Here is a 12,704-nt window from a genome sequence, read left to right as displayed (position 1 = left end):
CTTTCTTAACACTGGTTAGAAAGGTGCGGAGAGAAATTGTATCGTGGGATCAGGACATGGAGGGCATTTGAGTATTAGCGTTATGTTTCTCCGCTCGTACGACTCTTGTCTGTTGGTGGGTGGAGTGTTGAGGAATGTTGCCCAATCTTTTCCAAATGGCACGTGGGTAACCCTGTAATCAGTGTAATGTATTCCATCACGGGAGGAATCAAGTCATTCAGCTCTGAAGTAAGCCCCGACTTTTAAAAAGTGGCTGATGAGCGCAGCTTCATTTATTCGAGGAGGCTGGCGTGCCTGGCCTCTTTGGGCCTTCTGGTGGAACTGGAGAGAAGGGCTTGAGGAGACTGAACTGAACCATTGTAAAAATATTTCAGGATACATTTTCCTAGCGGGCAAAGGGCGCAATTTAAGGTTTTAAGATTCAACATGTCGGTGTTTTGAATCCAGTGTTGCCAGTGCTTGGTTGCTTGGAAGGGAGACTCAGGAACACCGGGTCTCTGCTAGGTCTGTTCTTGCCCTAGGTCTTTGCAGGGTGGGGTCCTTCTCCTTACTCAAATCTTAGCTGAAATGCTCTTTCTTCAAGATGCCTGCCCTGGGCATATTTCGCCTTCCCTGGAGCCACAGTCTCCCTCAGTCCCTTTTTCCTTTTTCATTTTCTTCAGGCCTCTTACAATCAGCAGATGTTCTTATTCCTTGCTGGTGCCCCTTCTCCGGGAGAGGGTAAAGCTGTTTACCATGGTATCTGTAAGACCCCAACCAAACAGGTCCCCAGAGGCTCTCGTGAAAGACCGATTGAAAGAACTTGCTTGATCCTAAACTCAGAGGGGCCCCCACTACATCAGTTACATCACTAAAGGATTCACCAGAGCCCGCCATCCTCCTTCCTTTACCCCCACCAACCAACACCACGGACCGACTCCTCAGTGGCAGGCCTCAGGGTTAAGCTCGCCTGGTGGGCCCTGTCCCAGGTGGGAGGCTGCTGCTCGTTGGGCGGCTCAGGCTCCCGGCCAGGCCACAGCCCGCAGCAGGCCTGCAAAATGCTCCGAGTCCCCTCTCGTTAAACTTCATGTCACGTAAGACCTCTAGTCCAAAACGAACTCCGGCATCTACGGTTATGTTCTGTGCTTGATTCGCAAGGCTGGAGACCTTGCACAAAGCCTTTGGTGTTGACTTGGGTCAACTTCATCTGTGGGCTCAAGCTCCTCTCCCCTCCCACCCTCCCCTCCTTCCCTTCCCACCTTAGGCTTCTCAACAACTCTCTTGCTTACCCCTCTCTTGTTTTCTTCCTCTCTTGGTTATCTTTCCTCCCCTCCCCTCCCCTCCCCTCCCCTCCCCTCCCCTCCCCTCCCCTCCCCTCCCCTCCCCTCCCCTCCCCTCCCCTCCCCTCCCCTCCCCCCTCCCCTCCCCTCCCCTCCCCTCCCCTCCCTTCCCCCCTCCCCTCCCCTCCCCTCCCCTCCCCTCCCCTCCCCTCCCCTCCCCTCCCCTCCCCTCCCCTCTCCTCCTCTCCCCATCTCAGGATTGAATTCTAGGCATGGGAGGAACAATCTTGGCCCTAGTTTCCTCCTCTCCTACCCCTTCCTCTTCAGATGTATCTAGTGTTCTAATATTAAGTAGGATCTTCATGAAAAGCCCCATACATAAAAATCTCCATGTAAAAGTAGGTAATCTGGGGACTAATCGTTGGTGTATCCGCACCCCCCTGAAGCCTTTCTTCTCTCTTTCCCAGCATTGAGCTTCTGTTTATGAAAGTAAGGCACGCGCACCGTGAAGCGTTCTGATAATAAAGAAAACCCAGAGTGACTTTAAGCAGCAGGTTTCCCAGTGGAGCCAGAAGAAGATTCGGCTTTAAAGAGCATAATTAACAGAACTTGTTTTAAGAGCCCATTTATTGCAGAAAATAGGGGAATTACCTGTCCAAGGGAATGAGAAGTGTTCCGATGCTGCAGACACTTCCCCCAAATGCACTGTGGTCCCAGAATAATGGCTTCTTTTATGGGAAAAGGAGGAGACGTTGCCATGGTCCAGCGGGTAGGAGACACTACTAGTAGGCTTTCTTGTTGGCAGAAAATATGCCCAAGTCAGCCTTTTCATTTCATTTTATTTTTTAAAATATATCTTTATTGATTTCAGAGAGAAGAAGGGAGAGGGAGGGAGAGAAAGAGATAGAAACATCAATGATGAGAGAGTCCTCATTGACTGGCTGCCTCCTACACGCCCCCGACTGGGGATCGAGCCCACAACCCAGGCATGTGCCCTGACCGGGAATCGAGCCACAATCTCCTGGATCCTAGGTTGATGCTCAACTGCTGAGCCATGCCCAGCCAGGCCCAAGTCAGCCTTTTCAAAGAGAGCCACCAGACCACATCAGGGCCAAATAGGGTATATGTTCCTTAGCTTTTGATTCATTTGTCCTTAGAGCAAACCCACGTTTCCCAAAGTCTATTCCAGTGAACAACCGTCTGGTGTGATTTTCCATGCGAGAGGGTTCCCCAGTCAAATAAGGTGGGGATCTCACCCCATTGTTCTCATTTCTTCCAGTGATGCACATCAGCATAGTAAAGAATCAGAGGGGTTCAAGTACAGAGACCTGGGTGACTTCATTTCACTGGTGGTTTCTAAAATGCATTTCACTGTGGACTTTTTAAAAAGTAGTCTGTTAATATTCCCACAGACAAAACAAATCAGCAAAAGCAGTTGTATACAGTTGACCCTTGAACAATGTGGGTATGAACTTTGAAGGGCCGTTTATATGCAGATTTTTTTCAATAAATGCAGTTGGCCCTTTGTATCTGTGAGTTTCCCTTGCCAGATTCAAGCCAATGATGATTTGAAACAGTATTTTCTCATTCCCAACTGTGGTTTCCCATCTCGGATGGAAAATACTGTTTTTGATCCAGAATTGTTTGGATTTGCAAATGTGAAGGGGTGACTGACTATAGAGTCAAAAGTTATGTCTGGATTTTTGACTGGGGGGGGGGTCAGTAACCTTAAGCCCCACATTGTTCAAGGGTCAAGTGTACTTACTCCGGGTGCATAGTCTTTTGTTTGGGGCTTTTGCATTTCTGGTGTCCTTTTTTAATTTTTTCCTGGATGAGAAGATGAGTGGGACAGGGGCTCAGCCACCAAATCCTCAGTGCCAGGCACTGTGCTGGGCACTTTCCTGGCATCACTGCCTTTGAACCTCACAGTGGTGGAAATTGCTTCCAGCCACTCAGTGAGGTAAGAGGTAGAAAACCATGATTACTGACCTCATGCTTCCAACATTCAGGCCCTTCAGCCCAGCAGACACAGACCCCTCTTCACCTGTCCCACTTTTGGGGCCCTTAGAGGCATTCATCAGTTTCCTTTAAAGGAAACCGCTGTCAGGAGTGCACCATCACTCACAGACCCCTCTGGGTGAGGACTGCATACCCTTCACATGTAAATCACTGGAAACCAAGCGTGTGATGTGTATATATCCATAGCCATGCCTGTTCACCCAGCCATCCATATATCTATATCTATACGCCTAACTCCGCCTCGGCCTTAACCTCCACCTCCACCTCCACACCTGTATCTCTCCTGGCCTCCCCAGAACCCATTCCAGGGCTGGGAACATAGTAGGAGCTTGGTGACATATGTATTGGCAGCAGATGGGATATCTGCTCCATAAAGTATGAGTTCATGCCCTTATTATACTCTCTAGTGTCCTCTGCTTTGTTTTTCTTCACAGCATTTATCTTCTCTGGACATGTATTTACTTGTTTATTTGCTTACATTGTGTCTCCCATACTTGGACATGAACTTTTTTGAGGGAAAGTCCTTTAGGTCATTTATTCACTACTGTGAAGCTTGAGTAGGTGCTCAGTAAATATCTGGTGAAAGGATAAATGTTCAAAACAAGTCTTTATCATTAATTCTACTTTCCCTAGACTCCTCAGATTGTTTTCTTTATTTGTCTACTTCTCTCAGGAGTAGTTAAAACCAGCTTATGGTTGTAAATACAAGGGAGCCTACGTTCTTGGCTATTCCAGTGCAGCAAATATGCAAGGGCTCCGGGTCAATGGGCGTGGGCTGTCTGCAAAGCAGAAGCAGCTGGGCTCAGTGCACAGGAAGGTGTGTAGTCACTTCATGGTGTCGGCTACAGCCCATCCCTGTCACAGCACAAATCCCTTCAGCAGAAATTCCGAGTTTCCTATTAAAAAGTCCAGATTCCAGCTCTGCTTCCCATCGACTGAGACCACACCCTGCTGGGCTTCTTAACCTGGGCTGGAAAAGTATTTCAATATAATTAATCTCCTTTGCAATCCTTTAAAAGCCATTCTTCTTAGAAGGGGATCCATAGATTTCATCAGACAGCCAAAGGGATCTGGGAAAGATAAGGACCCCTGAGCAGCCCTGACTAATACAGACTGAGCGGAATATTTTACTGGGTGCTTAGGTAAGGCAAAGGGTTGAAAAATGGGTTTCCTTTAATCTTTGAAGTTAAAAAAAAAAATCTGTGTGTTTGTTCAGTATTTTCCCATTCCCTTTCCCCCTTCCACCTGTGGGTGGATACAGTCAGAATTTCTCACACACACACACACGCTCTTCACTCCTTTATGGCAGAAGTGCTCCTGATACCTTGGTGTTTAGGAAGGCCGTTGAGTTGCTGCTCCTAAGGGGGGGGGGCGGGGCCACCTCCACTTCTGCAAAGCCGTCGGGGATGAGCTCGGGACCGGTGTGGAGTGCAGATGCAGCAGAAAGCCATGCTGCCCAAATGTTTTCCTACCCCGTGGTAGAGCCTGAAGCCCGCCCGGCCCTGGTTGGATTGCCACAGCCCCCGAAGCACTGTAATCTCCACTGCTGCTCCCTGGGGTGGGGAGGCTCTGGGGAGCGAGGCGATGATTGAGACCCGTGTGCTGGGGGACCTCGGAGCCTGGCGCCTCCCGGCTTCGGCCTGCGCTGGGAGTAGGAAGCTGCCCGCCACAGGGGTAAAGGGAGGGATGCTCACCACGGGCCTGTAACTTCCCCTCCACTCGGGGTCTGGTGTATGAGATTTTTGTCAGAATAGGTTTTCAGCACCCACTGCCTGGTGGCGGCAGGGTGTGTATGGCGGCTGATCGCTTTCAGGAAATAACTGGAAGCTTTAAATAGGGACACACTTTCATAATGGGTGTGTGTTGGGGGTGGGAAGGTGAAGGAAACCCCCCCCCCCCCCACGCTGGATTCTTAAGATGGGACTGCTTAATAGCCAGGAACAGCAAATGAAGAGAAAGGAATGGAACAGAGTGTGACTGAAATAGAGTAACCAGAAAAATATCACCAAGACGAATGGGGTTTACCCAATCACATACTTGTATCTAGCAATAACGTAGATGAAAAAATGTAAAAGCCCCTCCTTGGAACAAATTTGTTTTCTTAAGGCACACAGAATAAAGAAAATCATACCAGACTGTGATTAATTACATCCAAAGGAACAAATGGGAGCAAACCAGCTGTTCTGCCTGCTTGGGCCTCACAGTCCATAGATAAGGGAAGGGGTCCTGTAATTAGAGGTGAATGTCTTGGTCAAGAGAGAGACCAGATGACCCAGAAGTGCTGAGGGGGGGGGGCGAGCTGAGGACTGAGAGGCGGGGGTGGAGAGGTCCAGGCTCAGAAGGTGGGGCATTTACACTTCAGGCTGAGGGAGAGGGCGAGCCAGGCGGGTGTCCCTGGAGGGTGAAGGGACATTTGCCTGACGTTGGCATTTCAGATGGATGCAGTGGCAATGCAAGGGGAGGCAGCGAGAGTAACAATGGAAACATTCTGTTGCTCAGAGGCTTTCCCAGCAGGGTGGAAAACTGCGGGAGGGGTGTGCTGATTTCCGAAATTATATTTACAAAAACAGGTCAGGAAAACTGACAAGGAGGCAAGCACAGAGCTCACTGGAATGGGAATGTCCCTGTTTTCCTCTGCACGGGGGATGTATGAACCGTGTGTACGCAAGAAAGTGGCAAAAGTTATCTGGGAAGCGTCAAGGTGGAAATTCATAGCTATTATTTTTGTGGCCTCTAGCTACAAGAGCTAACAGGTGAAGATAGTCTAGAGACCCAAAGTGGGGGAAAAATGACATTTTAACATTTCTGTCAGGTAGGCAATTTAAAAATAAACTTGAATTCAATATATACCATTAATGCTAGAGGTTGTGTTATAACGATGCAAAAATGCCTTCTTTTCAATAGCTGTTAAGAAAAAGTATGTCGTTGGGGGCTAGGAACCATATATAGAGGAGGCAAATGTGCCTGTCACAGCAGCCCTACAAAGCTACTGGAAACATACCCAAGGCTCCCTCCAGAATTAACACCCTCACCTATGTCAGGGGCTCGCCATTACCCTAGTATCTGCTCTCGGATTCTGTCCAGTCCCATTAGCGATTCCCACGTTGATTGCTCTGTTATTTGTGAATGTTAATTGCTTCTAAGTCTCTTTGCATGTTCTGATGGCTTGGGGAAAAAATTCTGACTGGCGAAGGTGTGAGTTTTATTAACGTGCAAGTAAACAAGAAATCTGTTTATAGATGCCAGTGAAGTGTCTGTGATGCAAGATGTCACAGACAGCGGGCGTGGCATCTTTCTTTGCACGTCTGTCCTATGTTGGTGGTGTGATAGTGTGTATGGGGGTGGGGAGGGAGGTTTTCAGTGATACCTGTGGTGTTTGTCCGAAGTTTGTGTGCTTGTAGATGTGATTAGATGACCAAACCCTTTCCTCTGGGATTCCTACCTGCTTAGTATGAAAGGACCTGGCTACCTTTGGGGTAAGCTTATGCATAGTGCTGTTAGATCAGGAGATGGAGATGTAGGAGTATAATTTGGCCCATCACTTATATGTTGATCTTCATGGTTTCTGAACCAGAAAGAACCTTGGAAATGACCTTCTGAACTGTCCTTATTTTGCCACTGGAAACACACCCCAGAGGACGGAGAGGCCGGGGCCTCAGAGCAACTCACAGGAGACCTGGGCGGAGAGCGGGGTCACCTGACCCTTGGCCCAGTGCGCCAGCAATCAGGAGAAGGGAAAATAATAAAAACTGGTGTTTGTTATATTTTCAGGAACATTTCAGTGAGTGTTTGTGGGTGGAAACATTTATTATGATCTAGTATTTAATTTGTTTATCTGTAATTATAACAGGACCCCAGTGAGAATAAAAGGAGATGTGGGAAAGGGGCAGAGCACCCGGTTCAGCACTGTGATTCATTCGTTCGACCAGCATTTATGGAGTGCCTTGGCCCTGAGGTTTAGTACTGAGTAAAAAGTTCCTGCTCTTATGAGCTTATGTCCTAGTGGAGGGGTGGGGCATAGGAAAGTGAGTAAAGAGAGGGCCATGTAATGGTAGGTGTGGTGAGTCTGACCAACAAAGAGGAAGAGCAGTGGGGGACAGAGCACGGTGAGCTATTTTAAGTGAGTGCTCAGGAGAGACCTCACCAAAGAGGACTATGAGCAGAGATCATGGAAATACCTGCAGCAAGATTGTCCTGAGAAAAGGGAACGATTGGAAGACAAAGGTGTTGAGGTGGGAATGGGCTTGGGGATTTGAAGACGAGCCAACAGGTCAGTGTGGCTGCCACTGAGAAGATAGTGGGAGATCATGACCCTCATGACCCTCAAATCATGGGCTTTGGGAAGGATATGGTCAGGCATTTTTAAGAAGACCCATCTTTTTGCATTTTTCTAATCCCAAATAGTATGGCTCATAAACGGAGCCCAAAGTCATCTTTTTTGAGAGTAATTTCTGAAGGTGCCATCCTTCTGGGATTGGTGTCTATGACTCACCAGGTGTGTCTAGAAACTGTCAGATCTTTCTGGAGAGTTTTAGATCAGAGTGGTTTTCACTGTACTCAGATCATTAAACCATAAGATGATACGTTTCTTGATTATAGGACCTGTGTCATGCACATTTTTGTGTTTTCCAAGAATCCACATGGAGTGCAAAACTTATATGTAGTAAGAACCCCGTAAATATTGACTATATGGTCAGTGCATGAATCAATAAATGGCCTGAGAGTGGTAGAAAGGATGGGTGTCCTAGAAAGAGCTGTTAAAAATACACCCTTCTAAAAATGTTGTTAGCAAGATTACTTCTGAAGCTTTCTGACTTCCTTGGAATAATTTTTAAAGACATGTCCATATGCTGACATGTGAACACAAGTTTATAACAAACTGAACAGTAGTAACATTATTTTCAGGCCAAATTTTAGTTGGATGGTTGTATTTTGTCAATCTAATTTTTCCTCCGTGTTTAACCTGGATATGGGAAATATTTTTAACCTTTTTTCTGGTATTAAAGGAATATTGGAGTCTGGGCTCATTCAAGCAAAGGCTTACATTTAGCACTGTCTTTACTCTGGGTGAACTGTGTTTAATGTGTTGAGACCATGGTAGAAGTTACGAGGGAAATATCAGTCCCCAAGGAAAAGGTGGGTGGTCAAGTTGCACTGTGCCGGGGAAGATGAGAATTGTAATTCTTGTCCTCCTGTTGCTGAATTCTCTCACTATATTGGACCCATAATTTATTTGCCTATTGCATTTCAATATCCCCATCTGTGAAGTGGGGGTAACACAAACTTACCCTCTGCCTTTCAGGTTTTTTGCGAAAATCAGTGAACTAATATTGGTAGAATTGGAGCCCCATGGATGAAGGGTACTTTGTAAGTATAACACATTATTGTCATGTTCTGTTTTTTTACTCCAAAGTGCAAATATCAGATGTCTGTTCATGCCATATTAGGAAATCGGTAACACCAAGTTTCATACCAAATATCAATAATCTGACTTCCTTTGAGGAATATAATATTTCTAAACTCTCTAATGGTTTGTCAATATGTTGGATGTAGAAAAGCCTGACCTACTGCCCCCCCGATATTGAGTCAATGTTTACTAGATAATTTTGAAGAATACATGTCTGCATATTGTATAAAAATGTTGATATGAACCCTGGATTTGAATGCAGGTATTTTTATTTCTCTTCCCCCACCTCTCTGTCCCCCCTCCCCCTTTTTTTACACTTGCATTTAACTCTTGTGTTTTGAGCAGTAGATTTGTGTCTTAAAGAAATGGTTGGTTTCTGGGAGAGACTGAGTGTTTCACTAAAGTCAGCAATGTTTTGTTAATGATGAAACTAAATGAGACATTCCTTAGACAAGTTGCTCAGTATTGTGTTTCCAGACTTGGGTGAAGGAGGAGACCAACTAGAATGGTGAACTCATTGTGGATCACGCCTCCCTGACCATGTTACTGCCCAGGTGGCTTGGGAGTGGCCTCCTGTCCATGGGACGGCCAAGGGCTTCAAGCCACACAAGCAGAGAGCAGGCAGACACTGCAATCCCAAAGTGACTGCTTCCACTGATTCTCCCTGTTGAATGGCACATCTTTTTATTTTGCTAAGTTAACCAGTACCCTGGCATCATGTGGACAACTATAGACCGGCTGGTGACATGCCCAGTACTTAGCATGTGGTACTTTTTTTTTTTTTAAAGGTGGCTGTCACCCTTTAAAAACTCCTGACATAGAGAAATATATTAAGTGTCATGACTCCTTATTAGTGTCAAGCTCCTTTTTCTGAGTTACCCTGAGATTCATGGGCCTGTCAGATCTTATGTCTGGAAGGGTCTACATATCCCATCTAATGCAATTTCTTGGTCAATATAAGGATTCATCTGATGGGTGTCCAAGAACCTCTAGAAGCAGATCTACTGCCTCAAGGGGCAACCCTTTGTCGTTACAGCATTCTTTCTTGAGTTGAACCCAAATCCACACTCTATGTATCTTCTACCCTCGGGTACCAGTTTTGTTATCCAAACCTACAAAGAACAAGTTTTCCTCCTCTGAAGTGTCACCCTTTCAAGTGTTTGGTGGCACTTATTGGGTCCCCCTTAGAATGGTGTCCTTGGTAGCTTCAGTTCCCTCGATAGCTGGAGCTTGTATGCCACGACTTCCAGACTCTACCCCTCTGGAAAGGTTCTCATTTGTCTGTATCTTTCTTAGCAAGCTGCACTGAGACTCTGCCTTCTCCAGGCCCCATTCTGCGTCTCAGAGTCAAGAGAGCTAATCAAAGGTATGGAAGACAGTGACCTCGAAGAAACCATCTGGAGTCACGTGCACCCATGGACTGGTTTGAGCACTGAGCCAGCACAGCCCACATCCCTCTGTGAGGTGCAGATGATTGACAGGGAGAAAGTTGTTTTGGTTAATAATACAATCTGCTTGCCTCCTGGAGACACAGCAGCAGCCTGCTAATTCGTTAGAAGTGAATTAAGGTTGTTTACCGATGTTTTAAAGTAACTGTCAGAGTGAAAACAGAAATAGTTCATACTAGACGAGACCACTCACCTACTTTGGAGTTGCTGTTTATTTTAAGCCACGTGCATAAATAATATATTCAGATACGAGAGGCGATTTGAAGCTTTAGCACACGAAGCCTCCTGTTTACTAACTGTCATTGGGCTGAAGAGAATTTACACAGCACTGAACCTTTTTGTCTGGGAATGCAAGGCATGAAATTAACTTTCATTTCCTAGTTAGCAGAAATCATGATGAAGGCAATCTTGTTGATGTGTCTGTCTTCTGCCCATCTGGGTCCCTTTTGCTATGCAAGACAAGCCTTGGCAACAGAATGCTTCCTGGGCCTCGTGTCTCCATTGAAATAAGACCACTGCCCCCTGCAAATTCCCCCTCCCTCTCCCTGCAGCAGGGCTTGTTTGGGTCACTGAGTCAGTTTGACTAGACTTGGTTCCAGCAGTTCTAGTCCTGACCTCCAGGAACCCTCTCTGAAACTCTTTTTTTTCACCTGTTGAGTGCGGGTAATAGCATCTGCTTCCACTACTTCATTTGAAGGTGGTGAGACCCCAGTGAGGTCATCGCTGTGCAATGGCTTTGAAAGGTATCAGGTGTCGTATCTGGGCAGGACAAGGATGTTTTTTTCTAAGTGACTTACATATGCTAACTAATTTTGTCTACGTGACAACCCTATGGGATAGGCACTATTATTCTCCCAATTTTGTCACTGCAAAAATTGAAGCACAGGGAAGGGAGGGGACTTGCTCCAACATCTCACAGAGAATGAGGCAAATTGGGATTCAGATGCCAGGCAATTGGGGTCCAGAGTTTGTGTTCTTAACTGTTACTTATTTGGGAGAAGGGGCCAGGTGTTCCTTCATACGGTTGTGCCTCTTAGTTATGAAACATCATTCCTAATAGCCAGGGCCCATTTTAGCCTGAAAAATGCAGGCATGGCTTCTCCGTGAGTGATTATCAGCAAGGAGGAGTCCCATCGGCTAGGGATGTAGCCGACTGTATGGAGTAATTATGTTTTATGTGTAAAGAGCCAGGCGATTCTTAGATGAAAAGCCCTAAGTGAAAAGATCTATTACTTGTAATGGTTTCAGAAACAAGGAATTTGATTCACTTTTTGTCCCTGTAAACTTGAAAGCATGATAGCCTGTTTTGGAGGAAGGGGAGAGTATTCGAGAATGAATAGAAAATGTATGGAATGTTTAATTTTGCATGATTACATTTCATATTTGCCGCGGTAACTGGCAAACAGCAGTGGGCAATAATATCACAGCATATCTGTTTTAGATGTTTTGATGAAATACTCTGGGTTTTACAGTCTGATACATGAACCCTTTGGGATAAGTCCTTATTATGCAAATCAGCAAGAATGTATTTGTGCTCGCATCATTGAAAATATGTAATTTGTATAACTGCTTTTTTATTTATATTTACATTATATTTATTTGAATTTCAAAAGAGGAAAGAGCCTAAGGTGATTAATGAGAACAAATATGATGGGAATTTGCAGATCCTTCCTCCTGCAACACGCTCAGTCTGCAGTGAGGTCATACTTGAAAGTTGGAGTGGCAAGACCGGGGCCCGGTTTGCTTTTGATTTCTGAATGAGGCAGTTCAAAAATAGGATCATTTCCATAATCCCCGAGAAATGGATGGGCGCGTGAGAAGTAACCAGCCGCGGGGAAGAATAAATTCTGCCGTTCCAAACGGCCAAAACTCAGCAACTGCTGCTGTGCCCCAGCCCTTGTTAATACAATAAGATAATTGCGTAATTAAACACGATGGCATTTCAATAATCGGGAACTTAGTTTTCTCACCACAAAACGCAACTTGCCGGTGTTGGAAAGCGGCAGGGCCGTTTCCCGAGGCCAGGCTCATTCTTTCGCATCACGTCCTCTGCAGCCTCTGCGGCTCCGCTGGCCCTTCGGAGACTCTTCCTTTTCGGGTTATTTTTAGTTGGTTATATTTAGACAAGGTGAAGTGAGGCAGGAAGCCCCCCCAAGTCTGACTTGCCTGCCCAGGCCCTGAGAGGTGAGGATCATTTTGCTAAAAGTGTCCCTGGTGCCCTCTAGATATTTCCAGGTAATAACGGTGGAAGGCAAGCCGGGGAGGAGAGCTGTTTGGAGCCGGGTGGTGCCTCTTTGGGTCCTGATTCTGGGACAGCTTAGTGGAGTGGCTGAGAGGTCAGGCTCCGGTGCTGAGCTCCTGGGGGCAAACCCTGGCGTGGCCTCCTCCGTGCCGTGCCACCCTGGGAAAGAAACTCCCGCTCCTCGTTTGCTTGCGTGCAAGGAGAGCCTTAGTGTTGGTGTAAGGCCTCGCGGAGTTCACATGTGGAAGGAGCTGGGAAGATACCAGCCGGCTGTAAGCACCGGGCCATGTTAGCTAGTACCGTGAGGCAGCCCAGGGGGACATTTCATA

The 12,704-nt window shown here is 46.5% G+C and overlaps 1 protein-coding gene across 3 annotated transcripts in view; it reads left to right on the top strand.

Annotated features, from left to right (window-relative positions):
* Positions 1 to 12,704, top strand: part of PPARGC1A (PPARG coactivator 1 alpha) — a gene marked incomplete at its 5' end in the record, with an annotated part of 599,914 nt that overhangs the window by 163,545 nt on the left and 423,665 nt on the right. The window contains one exon of one of the 3 annotated variants that reach the window (XM_081129083.1): positions 8,581 to 8,645. The exons of the other annotated variants lie outside the window; for them this stretch is intronic. Coding sequence (XP_080985209.1) covers positions 8,628 to 8,645 — 18 coding nt within the window. The remainder of the gene's footprint in view (positions 1 to 8,580; positions 8,646 to 12,704) is intronic. 3 annotated transcript variants of the gene reach the window in all.

The sequence above is a fragment of the Miniopterus schreibersii genome (genome assembly GCF_964146895.1).
Source record: "Miniopterus schreibersii genome assembly, chromosome: 1".
Lineage (NCBI taxonomy): Eukaryota > Metazoa > Chordata > Mammalia > Chiroptera > Miniopteridae > Miniopterus > Miniopterus schreibersii.
The sequence above is the reverse complement of the archived record's forward strand: the minus strand, read 5'-3'. Positions and strand labels throughout refer to the sequence as shown.